General features: G+C 51.5%; 4 protein-coding genes across 5 annotated transcripts; 2 read left to right on the top strand and 2 right to left on the bottom strand.

Moving 5' to 3' along the window:
• The first annotated feature begins 1,524 nt into the window (after window positions 1–1,524).
• afap1l2 (actin filament associated protein 1 like 2) lies at window positions 1,525–14,916 on the top strand. The gene is made up of 19 exons (XM_089014937.1): window positions 1,525–1,765; window positions 5,416–5,544; window positions 6,510–6,578; window positions 7,215–7,306; window positions 10,413–10,524; window positions 10,652–10,866; window positions 11,001–11,180; window positions 11,337–11,423; window positions 11,502–11,583; window positions 11,646–11,750; window positions 12,075–12,286; window positions 12,397–12,542; window positions 12,607–12,718; window positions 12,847–13,077; window positions 13,155–13,416; window positions 13,708–13,881; window positions 13,975–14,162; window positions 14,234–14,407; window positions 14,560–14,916. The coding sequence occupies exons 1-19, from the start codon at window positions 1,735–1,737 to the stop codon at window positions 14,584–14,586; spliced, it is 2,628 nt and encodes an 875-aa protein (XP_088871063.1). The 5' UTR covers window positions 1,525–1,734; the 3' UTR covers window positions 14,587–14,916.
• LOC148887888 (kelch repeat and BTB domain-containing protein 13) lies at window positions 7,327–8,903 on the bottom strand. The gene is given in 9 exon segments (XM_089016205.1): window positions 7,327–7,759; window positions 7,762–7,872; window positions 7,875–7,985; window positions 7,988–8,060; window positions 8,102–8,141; window positions 8,143–8,477; window positions 8,479–8,520; window positions 8,523–8,612; window positions 8,615–8,903. Coding segments are annotated over 9 exon segments (951 nt in total). The 5' UTR covers window positions 8,684–8,903; the 3' UTR covers window positions 7,327–7,679.
• A 130-nt stretch (window positions 14,917–15,046) lies between the features above and the next one.
• Window positions 15,047–21,278, bottom strand: tdrd1 (tudor domain containing 1). The gene is made up of 18 exons (XM_089014931.1): window positions 20,288–21,278; window positions 20,170–20,207; window positions 20,011–20,065; window positions 19,645–19,759; window positions 19,173–19,398; window positions 18,921–19,100; window positions 18,701–18,844; window positions 18,457–18,622; window positions 18,306–18,383; window positions 18,060–18,236; window positions 17,886–17,993; window positions 17,619–17,789; window positions 17,209–17,472; window positions 16,937–17,053; window positions 16,718–16,849; window positions 16,296–16,463; window positions 15,920–16,222; window positions 15,047–15,790 (listed from the first exon to the last, which is right to left on the bottom strand). Exons 1-18 carry the CDS (start codon window positions 20,373–20,375, stop codon window positions 15,522–15,524), a joined length of 2,799 nt encoding a protein of 932 aa, XP_088871057.1. The 5' UTR covers window positions 20,376–21,278; the 3' UTR covers window positions 15,047–15,521.
• Window positions 21,279–21,409: 131 nt separating this feature from the next.
• ccdc186 (coiled-coil domain containing 186) lies at window positions 21,410–26,597 on the top strand. 2 transcript variants are annotated; one of them, XM_089014935.1, is made up of 15 exons: window positions 21,410–21,561; window positions 22,327–22,997; window positions 23,098–23,224; window positions 23,300–23,428; window positions 23,553–23,765; window positions 23,820–23,939; window positions 24,014–24,118; window positions 24,189–24,287; window positions 24,518–24,604; window positions 24,664–24,806; window positions 24,880–25,135; window positions 25,195–25,384; window positions 25,453–25,527; window positions 25,600–26,015; window positions 26,081–26,597. In XM_089014935.1, exons 2-15 carry the CDS (start codon window positions 22,348–22,350, stop codon window positions 26,162–26,164), a joined length of 2,694 nt encoding a protein of 897 aa, XP_088871061.1. In that variant the 5' UTR covers window positions 21,410–21,561; window positions 22,327–22,347; the 3' UTR covers window positions 26,165–26,597. The 2 variants fall into 2 exon arrangements, with proteins under 2 accessions (XP_088871061.1, XP_088871062.1); XM_089014936.1 differs by lacking the exon at window positions 21,410–21,561 and having other exon boundaries at window positions 22,558–22,997; window positions 23,553–23,752.
• The last annotated feature ends 86 nt before the right edge of the window (window positions 26,598–26,683 follow it).

The raw sequence follows: 26,683 nt of genomic DNA, 5'->3' as shown, positions 1-26,683 counted from the left end.
CAAAAGCACTCCTTTTCCACATTTGCAGCTCACACATGCTCATTCTAATGAGAAGCGCACAAAATAAACAGACTCATCATTCAATAACCGTGAGTAGTTTTCAATCAAGATGGCTGACATATTCTGAGCATGACGAGCCGGCATCAATATTTTCTTTCCAAAGCAGCAGATGTACCCCTCCCCATTTTCCCGCAGGCTTAGCAAAAGCAATATTATTGCGCCGTGGCGCTCTTCTCCTCCCCGCAAGGTGTCTTTGCGAGCGCGCGGCCTTTCTCGACGTTCCCCAAACAACCAAAAGAGACGCTCGGCTCGGTTGCCTTTGGAAATTCCCAGAGCCAACAGTCGGCCCATTTGCCGCTTGAGATGAAAACGTCGAAACGAAAGAATTGAATTTGGAGTCGATTCGGTGACCTCTGACCTTTGATTCACTGGGGAGCAAAAGGAAAATAAGTCTGAAAGTGACACACTTTGCGATTTCACAAATCCAAAGAAGCGTCGGACGACAAACGTCAGTCAACGGACAGTAAATGAGTGTCGATGCCACCCACGTAGCCCCCGAGCGCTCGTTCCAAAGGTCTGCCGCACGCCAGGAATTCCCCTTGGCGGATTACGAACAAGACACTTTGTCTGGCGCGGACAGAGCGCGAGGGGGCGAGCGGGGCGGAGACCACCCGACATTCAGACGGAGCTCACGCCGAGACGTCGGGATCGTCGTCATTCCTGGCCGTTCTCTCCTCGTCGGGGATTGAATCGCTTCTGACAAACCGCGGGCCGTTATAACGCTAGTACACATCACAGCCAGTTACAGTTGATCCTTTCACATAAAAGACAATCATGAGACAAATGTTCTCGAACCAGCGCAAAGACGGCGTAGCGACAGTCTGTCCGTTTCTATTGGACTGAGCACGGCTGGCACGGACGGCCGGCCGGCCAAGACGTTCGCATCAAAAGCAGCGGCGCAAATTCCGCAGGTCGGCCCATTAACGCCACAGCAAAAACCTTGACAAACGCTCCGATTGTCCAAAACGGGCCACCCCGGGATATTTCTACCAGACTCTCTCTTTTCTTCCTTTTTAAACATGTGCAGAGAACAAAGCGGCGAACCTTCAAGGGAGCCCGTGGGAGAGCTGCGAGCGGGACGAGGAATGACAGGAATGCGCTGGAACAGAACAAAGCTCACTTCAAACTTGGGGAGAATCCGAAAGAAAACAAAAGTTTCAGAACCACTTTTGGACACCATCAATGGAGTCCAAAAGTCAAACTAAAGTGCAATAGGTGAACAATAGTAAGTAGGGAGAAGTTTTCATAGGATTTATCTTGCTCACATATTTGAAGACGTCACGCGGGTGTCGTTTTTTTAAAAATTTTATCCACTGTAAAAGCTCGGTCTTGTTACGAATAAGTGAAATGACTAAGTTGAGCACTTCTTTATTTTCTGATGAGCCTTTTTTTGGACTTTCAAACTAAAGGGGAGTTTCCGAGTGCTTTTGTGTATGTGTGTGTACGCCTCAGGCAGGGAGGAGTAAGCTGGGCTCAGGGGTTGGTGTGGCCGCGGACTCACCATATCGCGCAGAGTGCGAGAGGACGCAAAGAGCGGACCTGCCGCTACCCGAGCCGGTCCAGGGTTTTCCGGGGCTGAACATAGAGAGCGGCGCCTCCGTTCGGGGCGCCCGAGACGCAGCTGACCAAGCGAGGCCCGTCACTCTCGTCCCAAAACGTCAACGGCGGCTGTTTATGAGTTGGAGCGGAATGGACAAGCACAAAGGTAAGCGGACGGGGGGAAAGTTTGGCGACAGATGCCGCCGCCCGCGTCAAAGTGATTTTCAATGCGGTGGCGCTTTCCCACAGAGAGAAATGCCGATGGCGAGAACGCCGTGGCGTGGAATTTTATTTGCGTGAAAAAGCAACACTCGCGCGATTCCACTTGACTTCAACGTGCAGTCGTACGCCTTCACCTTTGCCTAACGCACAGTTGGCCGCTCGTCGTCTCGCCTACTTCTCCGCGCTCGTATTCGGTGTTCTTCGAATGTCATTTTCTGTCAACAGGAATCAAAAGGAAAAGTGATCAATGGCTATTTTGCGAGGGACTGATGGGAGCGGGCTTTGACCTTGTCTTTTTGTGCAAAGTGATGATGAGGTGCCGTTGTTCAAAGTCAACTTTGGCTTGATCAAGTTGTTTGCACTGTGGCTACTCATCACTTCCGACGGCGCTGACGTCCTTCTCAAAGCATGCCAGCCACTTATTTGGGTTGAGCAAGGCCGCCGCTTTTTAACTCTCCTCGGATGCTAAAAGCGACGCAAAGGCTGAAACTACGATGATGATGATGATGATGACGACGACTGATTTTCACGCGCCACTTTCCCTTCCATTGTCGCCCGCTCTGGAACAATGTCCAGCAGTCAAACTGGATTGGCAGGAGGCCTTGAAAGAAACGAGTGCGGCCTGCTCTGTATTTCCTCCCACTCGCTATCTGCGCGTTTGTACGTGAATGGAGCGGTGTTGGGAGATGCTCGGTGTCTTTCGTGTTATTCCATTCGTGGTCGATTCAGTGCTGCGCTAGTATCATCCTGAAAAAGTATGGATGACATTCATAAAGGCTAATCTCATGGAATTCCTACATGCAAGTGGTCCCTCTCAGGAACAACAGCGGGAAGAAGTTGTTTAACCGTCTGCTGGATCGGCAGCGCCTTGCTGAGGGGAGTCGCTGGATGGAAAAGGTGGTGGGCAGGGTGCGGGGGGTGCAGAAGGACCATGAGTTGCGTCATGAAATCATCGCTGTTGCCGAATGACCAATTGGATGTCGGCCAGTTGATGAGGTTTCACGTGGGACAGTGGGGGAAACCTGGAAAACATCCTGACGGGTGGGAGGGAGATGGCGGCGGCGGCAGGTGGGATGACAAGGCCAGCATTGTTTGGGAGGGCAGATGGCGTGTGGCTTCTGCGAAGCTGCAGGTATCGATGCGGAGGAGGAGAGGGAGGAGGAGGAGGCCTTGGTGACTTTCAGATGTCCGCCTGCAAAACACCAATGCTGCCTTAGGAGGATCGGGACTTTTCCTAGCATGGAATTAGCCCTGCATGCTAATCTCATGAGACTTTGGTCCAAAAGGTGGTAAAGCGTCAGGGCATCCAGCAGATGGCACTGTTTCCACCCAAACTTTTTCTCCCCATAAAGTAGTTGGCATTTCAGACAGAGTGTGACGACTACGCGACAGGCTACTCTGCGGGTGTCATATTTGAGCTCTCTCATTCTGAAGCGTCGAAGCACGCAGACTTAATTTTTGACAATGTAAGCTAAGGGACTTTCTTAAAATGAATAGCTTGAGACATCTGAGCAAAATAGGCCATTGGCGGGGAGCTTTGCAGGTCAACTTAAAGAAGCTGGGGCGGTCTGTAAAAAAATGATGAAAAGGAAGATGGTTTTGGCACTACCTGACAGTGGGCGGTAGGGGCGGGCAACAATGCACTCCTTCCACTTTACTGGCAGCAAAAGTCCCAGAATGAGATGCGTGAAGGAGCTTTCAAGCCTCCGTGTGGGTCAGCGGGGGGCACGTTGCCAGTTAGGTTTTATTTGGCAGCGTTTACTTCCGGTCTAAGCGACCTCATTAAAGGGCACGTTTTAGGGCAATAGCAACATGGGAGATTTCCTCTTCTACGCTTATGATGGGGCCAAATCGAAAGGGACATACTCTCCCAGGCATCTTGTGGGAGTGTGATGTTTTTTTTTTTTTGGGTTGGGTTCAGCGCATTTCCCTGCAAAGTTCAAAGTGCTAAATGAAAACAGACAACCGGAGGAGATTAAAACAACAAGTCAGTGTGGCAAGGCCAGATGCGAAAAGAGCCATTTGAGCGCATCTGCTGCTATTTTTCCACATGTGCGCGCCGCATCCCAAAATACGTGTGATTCACCGCCAGAGGACATTTTGGAAGCATCCGAAAAGCAGCAAGGCTCCTCGCCGAAACGTCTTACACGTCTGCTGATTCGATTGCATCACCGCCTCCGTCCGTTTTCACGGTTCCTCGGCTCCAACCGAGATGTCTGCAATCGAGCAAATATGGAGGGCGGTGATGAGACGATGTCAATGACTGGTGGACTGGATGAAAGAACAACGCAGGCCGCAAGGCCACCCCAAATCAAAGAGCAGGTCTTCCGTTATAAGGCGCTTTTAGTGCTTTCCTGTTGTGTTCCCGTACTTTGTGCCTCACGCGGGGCCCCGCAACAAAAGTGGGCCCAGCGGGAGCAGAAGTCATTAAAAACAAGCCGCCGGCCGCTGCAAGGGGCTCTCGTCATCTGCAACATGTCAAGCGGCATTTGACACCTAGCGATGCAAAGGCATCTTCCCGTTTGCTCCCTTTGAAGGCTCGGTCAGCTTGAGGCGGAAGAGACGTTCCTTTGAGGTTCTTCTTTGGAAGGCTAGCTCTCAGATCGCCACACAGTTGCGATATTTCAGGATGTCCCAAATCTCTCTCGCTCTCTTCGCTTTGGACTTTTGAGAAGGCGCTGCGGAGTCTTCAAGGAGACACGAAGGTTGATGAGGGTTTTGGTCGACTTTGATACACAATACAACAGTTTGCCAATAGTGCGACTCACCATGGTGGCGGTTGACTACACGATGGACTTGTCCTCACGATGATCCAGGCATATATTATTGATCCTCCGCGAATGACTTGTGTGAAGCAAACGTGACAAGAACTGACATTTTTAAACCCTCTGCATCTGTTTTTTTTTTTTATTTAGTGCAATAATCTACCGCAGTGTTTTTTGATTAGATGAGCCTTTATTTGTCTCACAGTGGAGAAATGGACATTTCACAGCAGCAAAATCCAATAATGTGACAACACAAAAGACGCTTTCTGCACCCTCTTTTTTGTATGAAGTCGTTCTCGATGAAAGAGGAGAGGATCAAAGTGCCCTTCGCACCAGTGGATCAGGGACGTAATGGCGGAACGTCTGCGACAGGCCAAGTTTTGAAAGCAAACACAAAGCTGTACCATCCATTGACGAAAAGAGATTGTCTCCCATCACCTGTCCCACGTCAATCCGCTTCAATTCCAAGCCGGGACCATTCCACATCCGCATCTGATGCCGATTTCTTCTCACGGCGAGCTCCTCAATCCATGCATCAATCCACCCGCAGGCCGTCCGACAGCACCGACCTTCCCGCTGAACAAAGCGGGGCTGTGAAAATGCTGCCCATGACGGACGGGCACAAAAATGCACAATGGCCACGGTGGTGTCCAGCGATGGCAGTCAAATGGCACCAACGTTTCTTCCAATCAAAAACAGTGCTGGCATAGTCGTGCTGCCGAAAAGGCGCAACCGTTCTCCTCCTCGATGAATGCCGTGGCCCAAAATGCTGAAAAACAATCCGTTCATCTGGTTTCTTTTCCATTCTTTGTTCTATATGTCCTCGCAGTGCTGGACCAGCTCCTGGTGGAGCTCCACCACTTCCTGGTCATCCTGGACAAAGAGACCCTGAGCGGGAACGCCACCGTCCACAAGGGATTGCTCTCCGACCTACTCCAGTCCTACACTGCGTCCAACGGTACGAGTAAACCACTCACATAGAACACTTGAAAGGGATATTTGTCCAGGCTCTATTGAGTTGTCAAGACTTTGTGGACACCGCGTACTTTGAGCAAACGGGGCTTTGGCTTCAACAGAAGCACAATTTACAAGTTCTCAACTATCGTCAGAACGCGTTGAAACAAGACACCCCAAAAATTGGCCACTGGGAAGCACAAGTATCAGAGATATTTTACACCGTATCAAGGCTTTTCAATTTTCTAGGAAATATGAAGCTTAGTGATGAAAACAAACAGCAATCAGCAAGGAGTGGGTCAAGTGTTGACAGGTAAGCCTGTCACCTATAGGCCAACTCAATGCTCGTTCACTTAGGCCGGGCCACCGCATAGTCCCAGTCTTCCACTGAGACGGTAAATGACCGCATCAAAAGCAGCCATTTTTTTTCAGACTGCTCAGATGGTTCATGTATGAGAGGCCTTTTTTCCAGGCCCGCCTTGCAGCTCTAAAGGCAAATAAAAACTCCAGGCGGACGCTTACATAAAGCCCATCATGAATCAAAGGCAAGTCCAGTCTGGCCCACTCAGGACTCCATAAAAACCGGACTGTCACGTCCCCCGGGGTTCACCATAGATTTGGGGTTGAAAAGGTCACAGCGAGCGGCCTTCTCGTGCTGAAACAGTCGTTGCTTTCCATGTTCAGGTCTTGGATAGGTTTCCGTGCACTTCCTTTGCTGGCTCGGAGCTGTATGATTATTCCAAAGCCGCATTCGTCCACTGGAGACACTTCGCTTCCTTTGAGCAGCAGTTTATAAATAGCGCGCCAATCTCTCCACACGCAGGCAAAAACTCTTTTCTGTCTTTTTGTTGACTTTCCGCCCAAGGTATCCATTTCAAAAATCGAACAACCGCAGCTGCCTTTGTTGGTGCCATCCTGGACTGTTTTAAATGTTGTCCTTTGAGTGTTTTTCGGTCTCTGTGGACGCAGGTGCGGATGAGGAGTACATCTACATGAATAAAGTCGTCGTCGTCGGGAGCAAGGAAAACGCAGAGAAAGGTAAAAGTTTTCAATTGCTTCATGAGAAACCCGCACTAAAAAAGCGCTGCAGCATTACATGGGGGGATTCCAGACAATTTAACAGAACACAGAGTCCCAATGAATGAAACAGACATGATCAATTATTCAGCACAATTCAGTCTTACAACTCACGAAATAAAACTCAAGAAGAACAGCGAAGGAGACATTGTCTCCAATGAAATTCTTTCTCAGGCCAAACAAAACAAGGCCGCTACAGATGGCGAGGAGCGATGAAGAAACAGACAGGAAACCGTGGTGGGTTCGGGGGGGAGAAGCGGGAATTTGGGTCAACTGTGACTGTAGTTTGTGTCTGCTTTTCACTTGAAATCCTTCCCGTCAAGCGCGAGGTGCAATAACTCATGTTGGTCGTAACATTTGGCTCGCTTGGACAATCTCAACACAGCAGCAACCAATCAGACAAAAGATATCGATTGTTCAGCAAAGACATAATGGAGACATTTGCACTACTTTGAAAATGTTTTTTTTATGGATTTTGACAGTATACAATAAGAGTTACCCGATTCAAAAACAGTAACGCCGGACAATACATTGTTCTGGCAGCGTGTGTTGATGTCAAAATGGTGCACTTGACTTTTCATCCCTTTTCCAATCCAGATGACAGGGCAAACATCTCGCTCAATGGAAAAGCATCCATCCACGGCCCCGTCGCACACAAGAGCCTTCCCAATGTGTCACCCGGCAGAACAGTAAGTGACTCCATTGACGTGTCAAGTGGTGAAAATGTAGGTTGTTCTCAGTGACTCACGCGTTCATAGGTCAAATACCAACTGGCCATTGATCTTGATTCAGGTTGGAAGGTCCAATAATAATTTAGGGGCGCATGTTCTGTTGAGGGCGGCCCAGTGGGACCTCGCAGCGCAGCGGTTCCGGGTTCAATTCCAGCCGGGACAGGCTCCGGCACCTGGGATCGGAAAACGAACGGATGCACGGACGTTCTGTTGGTTCCTTGTCAGATACTTCACACATGTCAGCAATCTCAGGACCTGAAAAGTTGGATAGCTCCAGCCTGATAGAAACATGACTCTTCGGAAGATGGTGAAATCGTCGTGCGGCAATGATTCAAGGACTCCATCCCAAGTTCTGTCCAAAAATTTCAGGCTGCACCGTTTCGTCCTTCAAAGGCATTTCCTTCTGGTTGGTTGGTCGTCTACCCAAGGTATCACCGGCCCTGTCTTGGGAAGCCAAAGTCAACACATCCAAAGGAATCCGCTCTTTGGTAAACCCTCCATCTGCCTCCGGATCCATCTCCACCAATGGCGTACTCCAGGGTGAGCTTGTGTTTCACCGCGAGCGCAGAATCACCCCTGATGGTGGCGGTGAACAGCGCCCCCTTGCTGATGATGTCGTGTCCCGGCATGGCTGTCCCTGTGCTGTGGTGAGATTGTAGCAATCCATGAGAGAACCAAGAAAATGGTTGCGGGGCTCGTTGCGCATGACGCCGCCGTACAGTGGCTGTTACTCTGAGGTCTGATCATGGCGGCAATGCGCCTTTTCCGGAGCTCTCCTTCAACGGCGTAGTCAGCCCTCGTGCTCCAGCGAGATGAAATCATATCTGGGTCTCTGGGGTCCTGGGAGCGTGGTCCAAAGCCCCGATTGAGGGTCAAAGCAGAAGGCAGCGTCAACGGTGTCTTTTCTGTAGCCACAACCCCCGCCGATGATGTACAGGACGTTGTCCATCATGGCAATAGCACACATGGAAGGGCTGCAGAGGGCCGGGCGGTGCGTACAGCAAGAGGCAGTTGTCCGAATCCATAATATCACAAAGGTGTTGCGGTGCACTCCGTGGCGTGGACCGGCACCTCTGGCTCGCAGAATGTGGGAATCTCTCGCTGACAGACGGACAGCAAGAGCGATGCAGCTCCTTATGCTTACTTTCTGGCCCGCCAGACCCAAAGAGGGCCCCTGGGAGTTGTTGCGGTGCCTCGCCGGCAAGGCCATCTCCATAACGAAGCGGCTTTCTTCCACCTTCACCCTCAGCCGACCGCTCTCTCTCTCTCTCTCTTCACGAGATCAGGGGTCGCATTCTTCTCTTGAATGAATCCCAGGCCCCCGGGCGAGGCCATGATCTCGGTAACGCAGGTCTTTGTTTTCTCACAAGGGAAACTGTGCCGCTCCCGTTGAAGCCGACTCTTTTTGCGCGACGTGCGACTGGTAAACAAACGTTTGAAGAGTTCCACGCTTTGAAAATAGAGTGGCTCTATAGATAGTCACGGTGCCGCTGGGGAAATGAATGCAGACGGCTACAGTGGGTTCGCGGTCACGTGATCCAACTGTACGACAGCGTCTTTGTTATGTCATGACTGAATCTGACAGGTCAAAGTACAAGCATCCAAGTGCACGCGTGACCTCCATCCGTGACACGTATTGGTCTGGTTTTAGCAAACCTGTTCCCATCAGTGTGAACATTTCATTTAATTTGACTTGTGAGTGTTACAGGAAGGGGGGAGGCTTCTCTTATAACACACTCGGATTCAGAGTGTTTCTTGCTGCGGCAAATTCTTGGCATGGGAACCAGGGATTTTCCATGTTCCTCTGCCTTTTCGCATTTTTCCTCAGCCCCTCCACCACACCCCATTCCTCCCCTGCTACCCCGTTGCGTGCTTTCATTCATTTTCCTGCATCAAGTTGAGGATGATATCAAAAGGAGTAGAAGAAAAGCATATGTGACCCCAAAACACACCTGTGGATTTTCTGCTTGGTGTCTGTGTGCATGTCCGCATTAGCTGACATGGTGCTATTTTTTTCTCCCCTTTGGGGAATATAACGATAAGGTGGCCGTGATACGAGGTTACTGCTGCGGAATGCTTTGTTTTAATTAATAGCAGATGCTTCCATTTCTGGGTAATTTGCAGTCGAAACAAATGGGCTAAATGTCTTCCTGTTAGGCAAAAGACCTCCACGTTGGAGGGCCCAACATGAAGTGACTTACAGTCATGCAGAGTCAACAGATTTTTTGGGGCATTGAAAAAAAAAGGTTTGCACCAGCATGGCAGTGCAGAATTTGAAGCCGAACAGCAAGCCACACGCGAGCCGAGCCCTTTCAATGGGAAACGAAGTTTCCTGTTAGATTATGGAAAAGAGTCGAGGCGCCGCCGTCCCGTATGAATCTTGTGAGTTCAAGTGTTGTGACGTCTTAGTGACTGGAAAAGCCAATCGCCAAAACATTTGTCAATTTCTCATATTAAAATGCTTTTGGATCATCGACTTTGCCTCCCCCTACCTTCCCCTACTTTTCCACTAACCTCCCCTGGGGTTGGCTTTGTGCGTAATCAGCAGCTCCTCTGCTCATCTGTTCCATCGTCTGGCATTTCTGTGATCTTGCGAGGAAGCCTGAGAAAACCCAAGATAAAACATCAGACCTTTCATCAGAAGCAGCGCAAAAAAGGTTCGGAATTCAACTCACCCAATTCTGCCAAGGTTGCTTTGTGACGGTCGGATTCAAGTGAGCCAATTTCCTTCAGCGCTCGGGAGAATCGTACCTTGAAAACATTTTGATGGAAAGATTATCCAAATAATCCCACATGAAAGCACTTTTGTCTTCTGGCGCATTTTCAGGAATGTCATTGTATCCCTGAGACGGGATATGATCAAACCATTTTCATTTGTCGAAATATTTTGACACAGTAAGCGTCTTTGGCGCAGGACTTGAGACCCGGATGGGATTTTGACCTGCTGGAGAAGGTTGTGGCGGAATGATGACTCTCGGATGACAAACAATGTAGTATTTCTGATATTACGGTGATGTTTTTCGAAAAGCCAAAATAAGAGGTTTGTTTCTTCCTAACCCGTTAGGGCGGCGTCACTCGAGGACCTTTTCCACTACCTGTCGTCCAGGCGGCGACCTGCTCGGACGCCTCGGAGAGTTACTACGAGGAGGCTCAGCCGTACGAGGAAACCGTCAACGGTCAGAACAGGCCTTCAATACCGCCCGCGTGCCATCTTAATTCTTCACTTTTATGACAATGCGGAAGATCCAAATTTTACCCCAACGCAATGTCCAAACTTGAACCGGTTTCACTCTTACTTCCCAGAGGACGGCGAGGCGCTCAGCAGCTCGTACGAGTCCTACGACGAGGAAGAAGCGCCGACCAGAGGAAAGTCGCCGTCAGCGCAGCACCAGTGGCCGTCGGCCGAGGCGTCCATTGAGCTGATGAAAGAGGCACGCATCTGTGCCTTCCTGTGGAGGAAGAAGTGGCTCGGACAGTGGGCCAAGCAACTGTGTGTCATCAAGGAGCATCGCCTGCTGGTAAAGAGAAATAAATACAATTTAAAAAATTTGAAATCAATGACGCCTCACACTCATCTGCTTCACATTTAAAATTCCTTCCAGGAAAAACGTGACTTGCCGGCAATCTTAGGTGTCCGCTTTGCTGCTTTCAGTGCTACAAGAGCTCCAAGGAGCAGACACCCCTCTTGGACGTGAGCCTGCTGGGCTGCAGCGTTACCTACAAGGAGAAACAACCCAAGAGGAAGGAGCACAAGCTGAAGATTGTCCCAGAGGGAGGGGAAACCATCGTGCTGGGGCTACAGAGCAAAGAGCAGACGGAGCAGTGGCTCAAGGTAACCTTTGGCTCTTGTGGGACCTTTAACTTGCTTTATTTTAATCGAGTTTGGGAGCCCACGCGGGCCCGTAATCCTCGTGTTTCCTGACAAAGTATTATCGGAATGAATTGATCATGCAATTAAAGGTGTCAAACGGCGCTTTGTTCACACCAGGTGATCCAGGAGATCAGTCCTAAGCCGATAGAAAACGGCGACTTGCAGCATCCTGCTTCTGACCCTCCGAGGCTCATTTGCACAAAGGTAAAAAATAAATACATCCAAATGATTTTTCCCACACAACCGCGAGCACCATTTTTAAAAGGCAGTCGCTTTCGACAGGGCGAAGCAAGCCGGCGACACTCAGCGGCTTCGGAAAGCGGCAGCAGCACCGACGCTCACGGCGAGACTCCCGAGAAAGACGGTGAGCTTGAACTCGAAGAGTCACGCGCTGATGCTGAGCGTGCCTCTCAACTTTTTTGACAGTCAAGAAAAAATACGGAGGCGGATTGAAGTTCAGCAATCTGATGAACATCGGCAAGAAAAAAGCCTCGGCGTTGGAGAGCGCGGAGAAACGTGTGGAAACCTCGGGTGAGTTCTCGCCGGGTTGGAGGTCTCGTGCAAACGTTAAAATGTTGCCTGGTATGCAAAATAATTGTCTTGAGCCACAATTTGTTTTTGTCACGTCAAATTCAGAAGAGAAAAAAAAGGCTTCACATGGGTTATGAATCATTAACATTTTATCGAATCCTAAAAATAAAAATTAAACAACATACGGTTTATGTAAAATTGTTCATACAAATATCGGGTGATCGATTAATCTGACAACAAGTTAGTGGAATAAAATGTGAGTCCACTCCTTTGTATTTGTCCCTTTTAACCCTTTGGGAAATGTTGCCTATGCGCTAACGTCAGGCTACCTCAACGTGCTGGTGAACAGCCAGTGGCGGACGTGCTGGTGCCTCATCAAGAACGGTCAGTTGTGGTTCTACCAGGACAAGAGCAAGAGCAAAGTGAGCCAACCCGCCGTCAAGCTGGAGGGTTGCCAGGTTTGGCCAGACCCCAACCCGGAACGCCTCTACTCCTTCCGGATCGACATGAGCGGCACGCAGCTGGCGAGCCTGGAGGTATTTGGCGCCCGCCAACCAACTTTTCTTTTTCACGGGAGCGCCAGACCTGGCTGGGGAATCAATAAGAAAACAAAGATTTATTAGACCAAGCTCGTGTGTTTGTCCAGGCCAAAACTTCAGCAGTCATGGGCCACTGGCTGGGCCTCTTGCTGTCCCAGACAGGGAGCAAGACAGACCCGGAGGAGCTAACCTACGACTACGTCAATGCGGAGAGGATCGCCAGCATCGTCAATGCTGCAAAGACATCGTTCTAGTAAGTCTGTCAACCCCCCAAAAGTCTGTGTGCTACCATTTCGAATGATTCTTTGTGGCTCCAGCTTGATGCAGCGGCGCTACTCCGAGCCAAACACCTACATCGACGCCCTGCCCTCCACCTGTCAAAACCCAGATGAGCTGTACGATGACGTGGCGTCAATAGCCGATCCAGAGGTAAAAAATGCATCCTCTCAAGTCTTAACCATGACAAGAAAGAATTGTTAGCAGGTCAGGTCCAACCTTCTTCTCTCTGTTTGATTGTAGTCCTACTTGTTTTGTTTTTTTTGCTGGCTATCTTCCAGAGTGAGGAAAAAGACACTGACAAACATAACGAAATGTCAGCGCGAGACCCAAAAGACCCGTTAGCTCGTGATGAGGACACCGAAAACAGAGTCTACCTCGACCTGGTCCCGATGCGGACTTTCGAGCATCCAGCAGCGGGTGGAGGAAAGGAATCACCCACAGAAAAAACAACGGGAGAATGCCCCGAACAGTTAGACGTACAGAAGGACGCTTTGCGCACAAATGTTGAGGTAGGCCAGTACCTGAAAGTGGCTTTTGTGCAATTCCACGTTGAAAGCAGCTGACGAAACTCTGGTGCCATTTCCAGGTGACTCCAAATGAGCCGCCAGGACCCGATGCAACATCAGCTTCAACCGACTCCGGTTCCGTTGAAGCAGAGGAAGAAGGGCACCCCACGACTCCCACAAGTGAGACACCGCAGACAACGCAGCCGAATGTCAAGACTCAAATCCAGGAGCCCCCCAAGAGGACGTCGAGTTCCTCAGGGCTCACGAAAGCGTTGACGCTTCAAACAACCTCTGGATTTCCTCTCAGTCCACAACTGCTTCGACCTAAAGCGTTTAGCACAGGTGTGTGGGATGAAATGGGCTAAGGTAGACGCTAACAAGTAGAATTGGCTCCCTCAAGTGGTGAACAACCTTTTCCACAACAAGAAACTTCACTCCCTGGACACGATTATTGAAACATCTGATTCCAAAAAATCTTTAAAGTATAAATAATGACTATTTTAATCATTCCATGTAGAGGATAGGTGGATCGATAGAAAGGTACTGTGTAAATTGAGAGCATTGCAAAATGACTGTTATGCAAGCATACCCGGAGATCCCAGTCTAACTTTTGCCTCGGATGCCGATGACCAGGCTGCACCGGCGCCGTGGAGGGGAAACTGGGCAAAAAGCGTACAGAGGCGGACTTGTTGCGCTACAGCGACGAGCGCGGGCGGCTGGAGAGAGTGCGCGAGGACGTCAGGGGCAGCCTGGCCAGCCTGAAAAAGGAACGGAGGGAAACCAAGGAGGAGCTCAGCACCTGTCAAGGTCACTCATCACTTTTCACAATTTTTAAACCGACCTACCTGACTTTGAGGGAGACGCGCATCGTCTCAAAGGCTCGCGACGTGTCGCTTTCAGATGCCAAGCAGCAGAGCTCGCTGGAACTTCGGCTGAAGCAGATTGAGGAGGCCAGTCGGGAAGCTGAGCAGCGGCGGGTGGAGGTGGAGCTGCAGCTGGTGGAAGTCAAGGAGAGTCTCAAGAAGGTGGAGGCAGGACCCTTCACGCTGGGCACCACACTGGACAGCAACCTCCAGGAGACGCACGCGGTCAGCCAGCAGGAATCTGAAAAGGGCTTGACGTGCGGATCAACTCACTTTTTCTTTGCGCTCACCTTCAGACAAGAACAGCGACTCCGCTTGCGTCCCAATTGGCGTCATCGCCACCCTCCTGCGAAGCGTCCAGCAGCCTCACCGGGGCGGACTCGCCATCTCCTGTCAATTCAGCAACCGCACTCAAGAACAGGCCAGCATCCATCATGGCCACCAAAGGCAAAGTGCTGCAGAAAGCAAAAGTGAGGCCCGTGGAGAAAAAAAGAAAAAAAAAAAAAGAAAATCAAGTCGCAAAACGGCGGCGGACGACCAAGTGGTCCAAACTCCACGAAGAATTGTAGCTTGTGTTTGAATTCCAAAGCATACTTAATTCAATGCCGCTTTGTCCTTCCAGGAATGGGAAAGGAAGTCCACCACTTAAAGAAGAGAGTCCAGCGTCTTTTTTGGGTCAACCAGTTGAAGCCTGCGCGCTCATCTCTTAACCGATTCCACTTGGTGGTAGCGTCTAGGTGCGGACGCGTACCCAAACTGACTTGTGCTCTTCCTGTTTGCACCGTTGCACACCACCACAGACTTTCGGGGTCGGCCAATATCATTTAGTACGGCGGGCGGCAGAGGGATGCTGAAACGTGGCTTTGTACCGACGAGCCGTCACGCCGCCCTTCGCAAATTGTCCCGCTTGGAGGGAAGAAGGCCTTTTCATTGGGAACTGCTGGTTTGCTCATAATAATACATTTTATTTCCCAGCACCTTTCAAAACTCTCAAGGTCACTTTACAGTCACAGGATCGGTTTTTCTGTGGGTGAGCAGCGGCACCCACACCCGCCAGCGTTTACTCAACCCGGAAGTAACTCAAATAGATAGAAAGTTAGCTAGCTAGCTAATAGATAACTAATAGCTAAATAATAATAAATCCGCATGCCATCACAAGAGCGTCCTCTCCGAAACCACTGCATGCAGTGCCCTTCAAAATACTAGCAGTGCAATCCCTGTTTTTTGGTATGTTTCTTATTGTTACATGACAGGCAGAGCGTGCCTATTATGGGCTCTACTGGGTATACTGCACCTACTCCTAAATATACTAAAAAGCGGGGCTATTCTGGTTCGTCACATTGCGCTGCTATTATTTTGAAAGGCATTGAACTTTCAAAGAGCTGCTGCGCTCCAACCGAAGGGAGGCATTTTAACGCGGCAACAGTCTGGAATTGCTATTGTCCACTGAAAAAGTGGTTTGAAGCCAACGTTGATGTCGAACAAAAAGAGACCGCCTGGAACAAAAGGAAGGCCTTGGCAACAACAGAACTAAGAGTCGTGTCACGTGACTTGAACACGCTAAAAAGAGAGGTGAATGCTGTCTCAATACAATGATGCTTTAAGTCTGCAAGCATTCTGTCGACGGTTTGAGTGAGGAAAGCAGCTGGTCCAGCATGTCCTGCATGAGGCCCATCTTGCGCTCCAAACGCTGCACCTACGGGGCAAAATGAAGCTTCTGAGCGAGAAGCTGAAATGCAATAAGATACTCAAAGTCCATTGTGGGACGAATAAAGGTATTCTGAAGAGGTCAAGGAAAGGCGCACAGACCCTCGGTTCCACGCTCAGGCAGCAACATGCAGGGGTGAGGGCATCTGGAAAGGACATGGCTGGTCAAAAGGGGAAAAGGAATTGAAGCGGGGTCAAGGCGCCCTTTCCCTTTGCGTCATGTGATCCCAAACATGACGGCGGTTGTCAAAGAGTAAAATTGAAACTTGACCCACTGTTCCGGAAGTGCACCGCCGGGGTTTTTGTCTCCTGTGGACTTTGGGCGGTCTGCTCGAGGCTTTTCCCAGCAGGTGTTCTTTGCTCAGCGGGCTGGCGAGGCGCACTTGCGACTTTGTGGCTCTCCAAGGCATCGAGAATCAGAGCGCTGAGGTGGGAGCCCTTTTCGGCGGGGAGGCTGACGCTGAGGATGTTGCTGAAGCCGTCGAAAGGCAGCGCGGTGGCGACGATTCTGCCCAGCAACAGGCGGACGAACATCCGCAGCACTTCTTTGGGCCACCGGGCGGGGAAATGCTCATTGCCTGCGGAGGAAGACACGTTGCCGGCCGGGGACGTCCCATCGGGTGGAAATAAACACGGCGGGAGACTACTCGCCCGTCAGAGCGCAGCGGGCGATGTTGAAGGGCAGCTGCAACAGGCTCTCGGGGATGGGCAGAATGCGGGACTCGGGCAACGTTTCCGTGTTGCCGTAGTCCGCATAGACGACTGCTACCTCGTTGTTGCCAACCGCCACAACCACGCCGCGGTACCACACGTCGTCCTCTGCTTAAGAAAAAGAGGGCAATCTGATAACCCCAAGGCTAATGACATCACCGCCAAAGCGCCATTTTGTGTGAGTGACGCGCTCATCAAAAGCGATCCCTCAACCGGGATTTGAGGTGGATTTCTCAAAATACATGAGCATACAAAGATGCCGTGCAGAAACGGGACTCAATCATTCATCAGGCGACCAATCCTTATCTCGTACGTTCACACCGACACGGACGGAAGCAAAAACTTTGGCCGTGCGCCATCACCAGTGAACTGAGCGCAGCAGGCGGCCCCGGGGACCAGTTTGCTCTTGTCGGCGCATGAAGACAAAGTGGCCCGGTACTTGCTGCAGAAGGTGGCCAGCTCCCGCATCATCTCCTGGAGCTTCTGCTCATCGACTGCAACAAGGATAACAGCAGAGAGCGGCGGGTCAATGCGAGCCCGAACGGTTTGGGGTCCGAATGAAAATGAAAAAACGCTCTGACCCGGGCCGGGGCTCAACACAAAGAAGAGGGAAGGACTGGCAACGGCGACAACGTCAGGCTCGAAGGATTCGTCAACGGGCAACTGCACAGTCTTCCATTCCACCGGAAAGGTCGGGCCTGTAGGAAGATAACCACATTTTGATCAAGTTCCAATCTTTACGACCGGGCCACACACGGGTGGAGAAAACTGTCAAAAAAATGGCGGAGGGCATTTTATTTTCTTTCATCACGCGAGCAGAAATCTTCCGCTCCCCAAAAAATAGGAGCCCGACCTTTGTGGAGATATTCCACAGCCGTTTCCGTGGGAGCTTCCTCAGCCTGTGGCTCATTTTCGGCCTGAAGAGGTAAGGCGTGCCCGGCGGAGATGAGCAGCTCGGCGGCGTTGCCACGGGGGTCGCTGGTCTCGTCAACTATGGTCACCAGAGCTTTGCCCTCACGCGCCCCTTCGATCTCCACGCGCAGGATTCTGTTAGAGACCCTCCCCTGCAGGGTCAACAGAGACTCCTGGGTCCAGCTCCCGCCAACCGGTTGTATCCCTGAAAGGATCCCGACGTCAGACCTAGTTTGAGAATCCAGTGCCGGTTGCTCAAATCAAGCATGTCAAAAAGAGATGCTCAAAGAACAGCAATTGAGAAGAAAAAACCCCTTCACCTCTCTGATTTTGCGTCCAGGAGAGACTGACCTGCGAGGCAGCAAGGAATGGCCTGCATGGGCAAGGTGAGCAGCGAAGGAGTGGGGGCTCTCAATTGGCTGATATCCACATCCTCGGAATTGCCAAAATCAATGTAGCCCACACGGACACGTTCCTCAGAACGGTACGCAAGCACGATGGCGCGGTACCACTGCTTGTCCTCTGCAAGACCACAAGCAGTCCAGGTAGAATACACGGTGGCAAAATTGAGGCTATCGAAGGTCAAAGCGTGAACTTGACATTGGGTGATGTTGGTACCCAAGAACTGGGCGCAGCAGATGGTGCCGGGCGCCGGTCTGAAGTCTTGGGGCGCAGACGACTGACCGCAATGCCGCCTCAAACTCAGCTGCAAGCCCTGAATGACACCTGCCAAAGAAAAAGTCTCGGGCTCAAAATCTCATTTCTTGCTTGCTGCTTTCACGAAAGACTAACCGGCATTGTCCACCTTCTGCACAATCAGGTTCTCGGGCGAATGGAAGTGCGTAATCAGGACCGAGAAGGTGTCCCCCGTGGCCTGCGCGAGAGGCTCGGGCGGCTGAGCCCAGGTGTTGTCATCCTTCCCCGGAGATTGGCGCTTATAGTTTTCCAAGGAAACACTCGGCATGGCGTCTGAGGGAGGCCGCAAAAAGATACAAAGACTCCATCTGCACCGCGGCAAACCGGTCGGTGCGGCCTTACTGATGACGTTCACCGTGCTCAAATCAAGCGCCTTCTTGGCAAAACCGCGATCCATCAAAAGAGAGCTCAGACGCTTTCCTAAAAGAAGCCTCCGTGTCATCTTCATGCCACGCGGCGGACTCTCTCTCCACTGACGACAGACTGTACGTACCCATGGGAAGCTCCACGTCCACGGCGTGCGCGTGAACGTTCTTCAGCGTTTCCACCAGCTTCAAAGTCACCCCCCTGCCAGCCAGAAGCGGTTTCACGGCTGAACAGCACTCGGCAGACCAGATGCCATGCGCCGGTTCCACGCCAGCAACGCGACACTCTGTGGCCTGAAGAGAAACGTGCGGAAAAATAGGATTGTGCGCGCGTGCGTGCGTGTGTTTATGTGGATGTGCCAGCGCACTCACACAAGGATGAAATGGCTCGAGGTCGGCGGGCAGGGGCCTGATTCTGTCCACGGGGACATCTTCCTCATTTCCATAGTCAATGTAAAGTATGTGAGCAGACTTTTTGTCAGCCGCCAACTTCTGGACGAGGCCTCGGTACCAAATCTAGTCATGACAACACCAGAGCAAAAAGTAGCAGACGGCAAACAACCCTTTTACCGTGCAAAATGTCGCTTCTTACCCAATCGGCAGAGAACTGCGCAGCGCACACCTCTCCGACAGAGGGGACATGACGGGCTACTGAGGGACCGCCGGGGATCTTCTGAAGTCGCCTGCTGATACTCTGCAGAGTCTTCAGCACGTCAGGGTTTCGGACATGGAGAAAAAATCGTCCGGGGCTGTAGAACTCCACAACGGATGCCTAAAACCCCCAAACAATCAATACTTCACACGCAAGGCAATTTCAATTCTCTGCACTTTAAGTTTCAAGCACCTGCAAATCTTTTCCCCGGTGAAGCTTAAGGGTGCGTAAGTCCTTCAAAAACACCATGTGGGCATCCGGTGTATTTGCCTTCTTCATTTCACAAGAGGAAAAAGTACGTTTATCTGTGGTTCGCGCATATACTATCCGGAAAAGCAGACGTCTGCTTACCGTGGAATCCTGAAGGGTGGGGCTATGTCCCGATGACAGCAAAGCGACTGTCTGATTGGGCTTCTCCCTTTCAAATTGAATTCAGATTGATCTTTCAAAGACTTAGAGAGGTCGGAATAAACACATTTGAGTTCACTTTTTAACAGATGCTGTCGTCTCTGCAGAACTTCTTTGCACCTTTGGTTTGAAGTTCAAACACTAAATGAAACATTTTACTTGTGCAATTTAAGCATTTTTACCTCACAAAATCATGTGAAGCTAAGCTCCCATGGCAGGATTAGGAAATGACAGTTTGTGGTGGGAGTTGTCTTACCTGGCAGGCTGCAGGCCAACAAGTGTGCAAATCTGCCTGTGCCCATCCCAATCTTTCTTCTGGCACACCGCAGAGCAGTAAGTTGCCTTCTTGCAACGAGTACACCGAAATTTCCCTGGCAGAAGCATGCGGAAAACATCCCAATTGAGTATCCCATAACAGCATAGGACAGGAGTATTTACATTTTTTCCTGCCATCTTTTCCCTTATGACTTTCCCTCAAAGTGACTATTTTTCCATCTTGATCTGTCTTTTCTTTTCTTTCCGTCCCATCTTCTTTATTTAATCGTTTGCCAAAGTTCATTCAACAAAGAGTACTCAAAGCCTACTTTTGGTCCACCCTCACAAAACATTGTGTAAACATTACCTTGCTTCGAACAAACGTGGCAGAGAGCCGCGGATGATTGTGTGGAACAGATTCCCTTTTGGGAGGAAAACATCCATGTATTAAGACATCAAGTACCCTTTTAAGCATTTGACAAGCAAGAACATATTTAAGGTCAATTCTTTGATATGTAATACATACAGCTGTTGTATCCGCTTTGACCAGTAGAAATGTTGGGCCTACAACCGAGGAAAATTAGAGTGCCGTTTCGACATGGGTGGTAAAAAAAGTGTTTCAGTGAAAGTTTGAATGTGTTTACCGGCTCCTTGCGACAAGTCCGGCCTGACAGCCGGCAAGACGAGTCCCTGAGTGGGCCTCACCGAGCTGACGGGTAATGACTTGTTCATGGCAAATAGTGTTCTATAATTAAAAAAGAAAACAACATATCAATTACATACTATAAATGAAGTGGCTATTCACTTTTTCATGGATTTTTTTTGGTCAAAATCAGGCGTGAAATAGCTAGTCTTATGCCAACATGATGAGGGGAAATTAGCCGTGAGCTATTAATTGCTATTATTTGATAGCCGTTAGCTAAAGTCCGATATCATGCAAATATTTGATAGTCGTTCGTTTAGGGAAATAACAGAAGACAAAATATACAACCATGTCAAAATAATAATTCATAATGACTTACTATCGTCAACTTTTCTCCAATTACGTGGAATTCCAGGCGTCACCTGCACGCATCTGATTAACTTCTCAAGCCCATTGCGCATGCGGAAAAACACACACCTGATTGGTCGAAAATTTCAGACGGAGATTGACGGATATTTTAATTGTAACTTAAAATACTTTCACACAATTCAGATACTACTGAAATGTCGCAGAAAACGTAATATAAAACAAACAAATACACTGAAATAACATGGTTAAAGAGCAATATAAAACAATAGTACAACATGGATGAACGTAATTAGCCTTTTGAAGTTTGTGCCTCGAAAAGCTACTTCCGGGGCCTGGGGAAAGATAAGAGACGAGCACTCACGTTTTTATTTCACATCTTCCGAAATTTCATTATTTTAAATGTATAATTTGTTCTTTATGAATTGACTGTTTTTTAATGCTTAAATTGTGCGTTATTAAAAATAAAAGTTTCGTAAAGTAAACTTCTCGCTCGCTCTCTCCCCCCTCCTCTCGCTCCACGTGTTCGCCATAAACATTCGGAGTGCGCCATTTTTAATCGATTGATAAACTCAAATGTACTCCCAATATCTTTTTACATTTTTTAAATGAATAATTTCGCGTATTTTCCATCCACTATTTTTTTTTTGTCCGATTTTTAAAAAAGGTTTTAACGGCGCTACTCAGCGCCTTCAAATGACGTCACTAAAGCCGGTCTTTCATTGGTTGACGCCGTGTGTCCTTTCGCCCCCCGCAGTGGCCATATTTGTTGATGTGTCAGAGCAAAAACGACTTGTTGGCTCGATCAGCCGGCAAGGCGCAAGGCAGTCACGGCTCCAAATTCGCCATTGAATTAATCCGAGCCCCGTGGGAAAATATATCATTTTATTCGTGGATTTACTACACTCGGTGGGTGAATATAGTTTCATATTCAAACGCTGGTTTTATTCACGGAAATGAACCGTCATAGCTTAGCTGCCTGCCGTAGGCTAGCCCGGTGCTTTTCTTTTCGCTAGAAGCCGAAATAAGCACTTTGGTGTTCCAAATGAACCATCGCCATCTGTTGTTGTATTGAAATATATTATTATGACGTTTGCTGTTTTCAATGTTTAATAAATTCGACGCGCAACGGAGCAAGACGATCGATAACCCTGCGCGTTAACATCTGCATCATAGTCTGCAACCTGTTTTGAATGGTTTCATTTTGAAACAAATTGCTTCGGTTGGCGATCGATACGAGTGTAGTACAAGGCGCAAACTCCACCAAAGCCTTCTTCAATACGGGTGAGAAAGCCGCCGGCGCGGCTTGTTGTTTGACAGCTGTCAAAAGGAGCACTGCTGCTTGAAAAGCAGAATCGGAATCAGAAAGCCTTTCAGAGCTGAGGCTTTTCAACTGTGTCATTCAGGCCGCATACGTACACTCGAGCGAGACAAGGGATGCAAGTGGGACCGGTCATCCCTTCCCATCGGGTACAGAAGTAGGATTGAAAGCTTTGGTCCAGAGGGGATAAAAAGTCACCAGTCGTTGCCATTTGTACATTTCTTTCTAATTGAAATGAGACTTTATGGGCATCATTTGTAACGGCGATTGCTGGAATCTGTTGGCCAACCAACTGAGCAAGTAGTACCAGTTTTCACGTGACGTTCTCTTCCTCTTCCCCGCCTACTTTTCAGATTTGATGCACAGAAAGCGCCATGGAGCAAGCGACGGAGGGATCTGGCGTGGAACCGAGCGGTGAGTTTCCGCCGTCGGAGCAGCTCCAGAACTGTCCGTCTCAAGTCGAAAAGCAACAAGGTGCGGGAGAGGAGTGCGTGCGGGCCAAAGGTGACTTCAACCAAACGAATGCAGATGCTTTTGCAAAGACAAAGACAGTAGAAAAGGGAGGCGGGCACGTTGGCATTCCGCATTGCGCCCGTGGGGGCGATACGCCGGCATCTCCTTCAAATGAAGCCACTGGGCAGGCCCTAGAAGCGGCCGTGACTTTGGACCAAGAGCGCTCCCCCGACGGCCAGGAGGAGCCGCCAGAACCGAGCCAAAACGGATGCGACGAGAGCCCGTCGCCCCACAACGCTTCTTCGGCGTCCAGCCCGTACGACACGGAGTGCAGCCGCAAGCTGATGTTGCAGATCCGGCGCTCCCTGTCGTGCGAGTCTCTGTTGGACGAGCTGGAGTCGGAGCTGACGGCCCGTCGGCTTCCCGAGGTGGAAATGGACGACGACGACGGCGGGGGGAAAAGGGGCCTCCCCGTCGACGGGGAGGCCCCTTTGGAGCCGGAGGACCGCACGCCGGTCCTCGAGCGGTGCGTCCAGCACAAGTACGCGCGGCAGGACCAATCCGTCCAGAGGTAAACTTGCCAAAAGTCCCCTTTTTCGCCAAGAAACCAGTCGAGGTCCTCGCTTTAACCACAAAGCGTTTGTCTGGAAAATTGCCGATGTGTCGTGAAGCTTGCTGGAGGAAAACAAGAGACATCGGGACCTCATCCTGGGCATCTGCTCGGAGAAGGACGACATGAAGGAGGAGCTGAAAAGGAGAGCCCAGACGCAGAAGCAGCACTTGAGCGCCATCGCCAACGTCGGTGTCATCTTCACAACTTTGGACCACAACTTTGGACTCGTCGCCGCTTACCGTCTGCGTTTGTGTGGTCAGCTGGAGGTCAGGATTCAGGAGTTGCAGAGGGAGCTGAAGGACACCCGGGACAAAGCCCTTCAACAGGAGCAGGCGGCCAAGAAGAACCTGTTGCAAATGCAGAAGGAGACCACCTCCCGCCTGGAACAGGTACAACCGCAACAACAACAACAAGGAAGCCGCATTGTCAAACGCTCCCGTCATGTTTCAACAAACCGAGCTGGAACGGGAGCGTTTTTTCGGCGCTAAACTAAACGCTCTTCCTCCGCCGCAGGTGAACAGGAAGTGCGAGGAAGCGCGCCAGGAGAAGGAGACCATGGTGATGAAATACGTGCGCGGCGAGAAGGAGGCTCTGGACTTGAGGCGGGACAAGGAGACTCTGGAGAAGAAGCTCCGGGAGGCCAGCAAGGAAGTGGAGCGGCAGGCCCTGCGGGGGAACCAGCTGGCTCAGGAGAGGGGCCGCCTGCAGCAGCTGTGCGACGCCAAGGTCTGCCGCCGTCGCATATTGGTCCGTCATTTGCCGCCATTTTCTGTGTTCTAGGAAGGCGACGTCGGCCGGCTGACGCGCGAGCTGGAAAAGTTGAAGGAGGAGAACAACTCTTGCGTCATCAAGGTCAAATGGGCCCAGAACAAAGTGAAGAGCGAGGCCGACGCCCACAAGGCAAGTGGCGGCGACCCCCAAATCCAACCTTTGGCCGCCCGATGATTGGCGCCGGCGTCCGTCTCCGCCCGCAGGAGTCCAAAGACAAGTTGAGGGACGTCGCGGCCAAGTTGACGCAAGCCAAAGAAGAGACGGAGCAGATCCGCAAGAACTGCCAGGACATGATCCGAACGTACCAGGTCCGTTTTGGGTGAATGGGGGGGGTGGCTCCGCGCCGCTTGCCCTTTGACCTTCCCGTTTGTCCGACAGGAATCGGAAGAAATCAAATCCAACGAGCTGGATGCCAAACTGAGGGAGACCAAAGGAGAACTGGCCAAACACAGGCAGGAGCAAACGGACCAGTTAGAGGTGACGCCAACACGGCCGCCGGCGCCTTCTGGCTTTTCTCCTCCGCCTGAAATAGAAGCCCATTGGCCGCCAGAGATAAATAGACGGTTTCCCTCCGTCTCATTTGGCGGCCCGCTAACAGCCTCGCCGGTCCCGTGTTTAAAAAACAAAAACAGAGCAGGCTTTTTTTTGGATTTGTTGCGTGGGATACGACACCTCCCAATGACGTCCCTTTTTTCGCCTTGTTGCAGGTCCACCGCGTGAAGGCCAAAGAGCTGGACGACCTGAAGAGGAGCTACAAGGAGAGCGTGGACGAGCTGGAGACGCTTCGCACCAAGGTGGGTCGGCGCGGCCGCCGCCAATCAACCGCCGCCAACCCGCCCGTCGCCCCGCGCAGTTGAAATGTCTGGAGGACGAGCGCCCGCGCTGGGAGGACGAGCTGAGCGAGTACCGCGAGATCATCAACAGGCAGAAGGCCGAGATCGGCCGGCAGGGGGACCGGCTGGGCGAGATGGCCGCCCTGCAGGAGCAGCAGCGACGGTAGCGCCGCAATTTCAGCCTTTCCGACGTCAACGGGCATTTCGAGGGCAACCCTTTTGCGGACGGACGGCAGGGACCGAGAGGAGCTGGCGGCGGGGCGCCAGGAGGCCGAGGCGCTCAACCTGCAGCTGGACGACCTGCGGCGCGACGTGCAAGGGAGCCGCCGGCGCGAGGCCGAGCTGCTGGCCTTCGCCGAGAAGCTGAGCGCCAAGAACGCCAAGCTGCAGTCGGAGAGCAACGCCCTGCAGGCGCGGCTGGACCGGCTGGACGCCCGCCTGGACGAGCGGCGGGCCCAGCTGGAGGAGGCCGCCGGCGCCCTGGACCTCAAGGTGGGTTGCCGGCGAGGCGCCGCGTCTGCGGCCTCCATTCAGACCTTGCCCGCGTCCAGTCGCGGCAGCTCCGGCGCGAGGAGGCGCTGCGCCAGCGGGAGGTGCGGGACCTGCAGGAGGACAGGGCGGAGCTGCGAGGGCAGTTGGGCCGCCTGCAGACGCGGGCCGACGAGCTGGCCGACGAGCTGGCGGCTCACAAGAGGAAGCAGGCGGCCAACGTCAAGGACCTCGCCAAGCAGCTGGCCCAAGGTGGGGAGCTCGGGGGTCGGGGGTCGGCAAATCCCGGCCCGTCCTCACGGCCGCCCGTCCCTCCTCAGCTCGCAAGCGACTGGAGCAGGCGGAGAACGGCAACCGCGACGGCGGCAGCATGGGCAGCCGATCCAGTTCCTCAGGTGCTGGCGGTGGCCGTCCGTCCGTCGGGGTCTCGGGGTCCGGCGCTGAAACGGAACCTCACCTCCCGCCAGGCTCCTTAAACGCGCGGCCCGGCGGCGGCGAGGAGCCCTCGGCGACGCCCGCCGACAGCTTCCCGGAGGTGGACAAGGCGGCGCTGGTGGAGCGCGTCGTGCGCCTGCAGAAGGCGCTGGCCCGCAAGCAGGACAAGGTGGACTTCATGGAGGACCACATCAAGCAGCTGGTGGAGGAGATCCGCAAAAAGACCCGAATCCTCCAGAGCTACGTGCTGAGGGAAGAGTCGGGGGCGCTGTCGTCCGAGGCGTCTGACTTGAACAAGGCCCGCCTGAGTCGGCGGGGGGGCATCATGGCGTCGCTGTACACGTCCCACCCGGCCGACGGCGGGCTGACGCTGGACCTGTCGCTGGAGATCAACAGGAAGCTGCAGGCCGTGCTGGAGGACACCCTGTTGAAGAACATCACGCTCAAGGTACGCCCGCTGCGGGACGGCACGGGACGCCGGCGCTCCAAACTCACCTTCTCTCACCTGTCCAGGAGAGCCTTCAGACGTTGGGCGCCGAGATCCAGAAGCTGATCAAAGGGCAACGGCAGCCCGCCGACGCCGAGAGGCCAGCGTGATCCCGCCACTCCCCCAATCTACTTCCGACCTACTTGAAGTCAACTTTGCACCAGTTTTCGGTCCTTCCTCGCCGTTGGCGGCCATTTTGAATGTAAAGGTGAAACCTCCGCGGCAAATTCTTTTAGCTCAGTCCGTCCAAAAAAATGGAGCACTCGGCGCCGCTTTGAGCGGCGGCCATTTTGTGACATCAATGGAAGGACGTCCGCATGAGGCCAGTTCGAATGTCTTTTTGTTTTCCTCACCTCTTTGTTATTTGCTGACTTTTTTTTCTCCCGCAAGATGTTTGGTGATATTGCTGTGAACTTTGATGGAAATCATCGACAGTCCCACCACCATTTTGAAATGGATTTCGATCAGCTCCATTTGAATTTTGCTTGAAGGTGCATGAAAATGCCAATTGTTTTGTCTTTTTTAAATAAAAATCAAGAGCGACATTTTTCATCAAAACCAGTTTGTTTGTTTTTTTTTTCCTCCCCTTAAGCAGGTGCGCGTTTGTTTTGGTCGCCCGCAATTCCCTT

Source organism: Hippocampus bargibanti, linkage group LG15, assembly GCF_051943395.1.
Source record: "Hippocampus bargibanti isolate YZ-2025 linkage group LG15, ASM5194339v1, whole genome shotgun sequence".
In the NCBI taxonomy this organism is placed as follows: Eukaryota; Metazoa; Chordata; class Actinopteri; order Syngnathiformes; family Syngnathidae; genus Hippocampus; species Hippocampus bargibanti.
The sequence above is the reverse complement of the archived record's forward strand: the minus strand, read 5'-3'. Positions and strand labels throughout refer to the sequence as shown.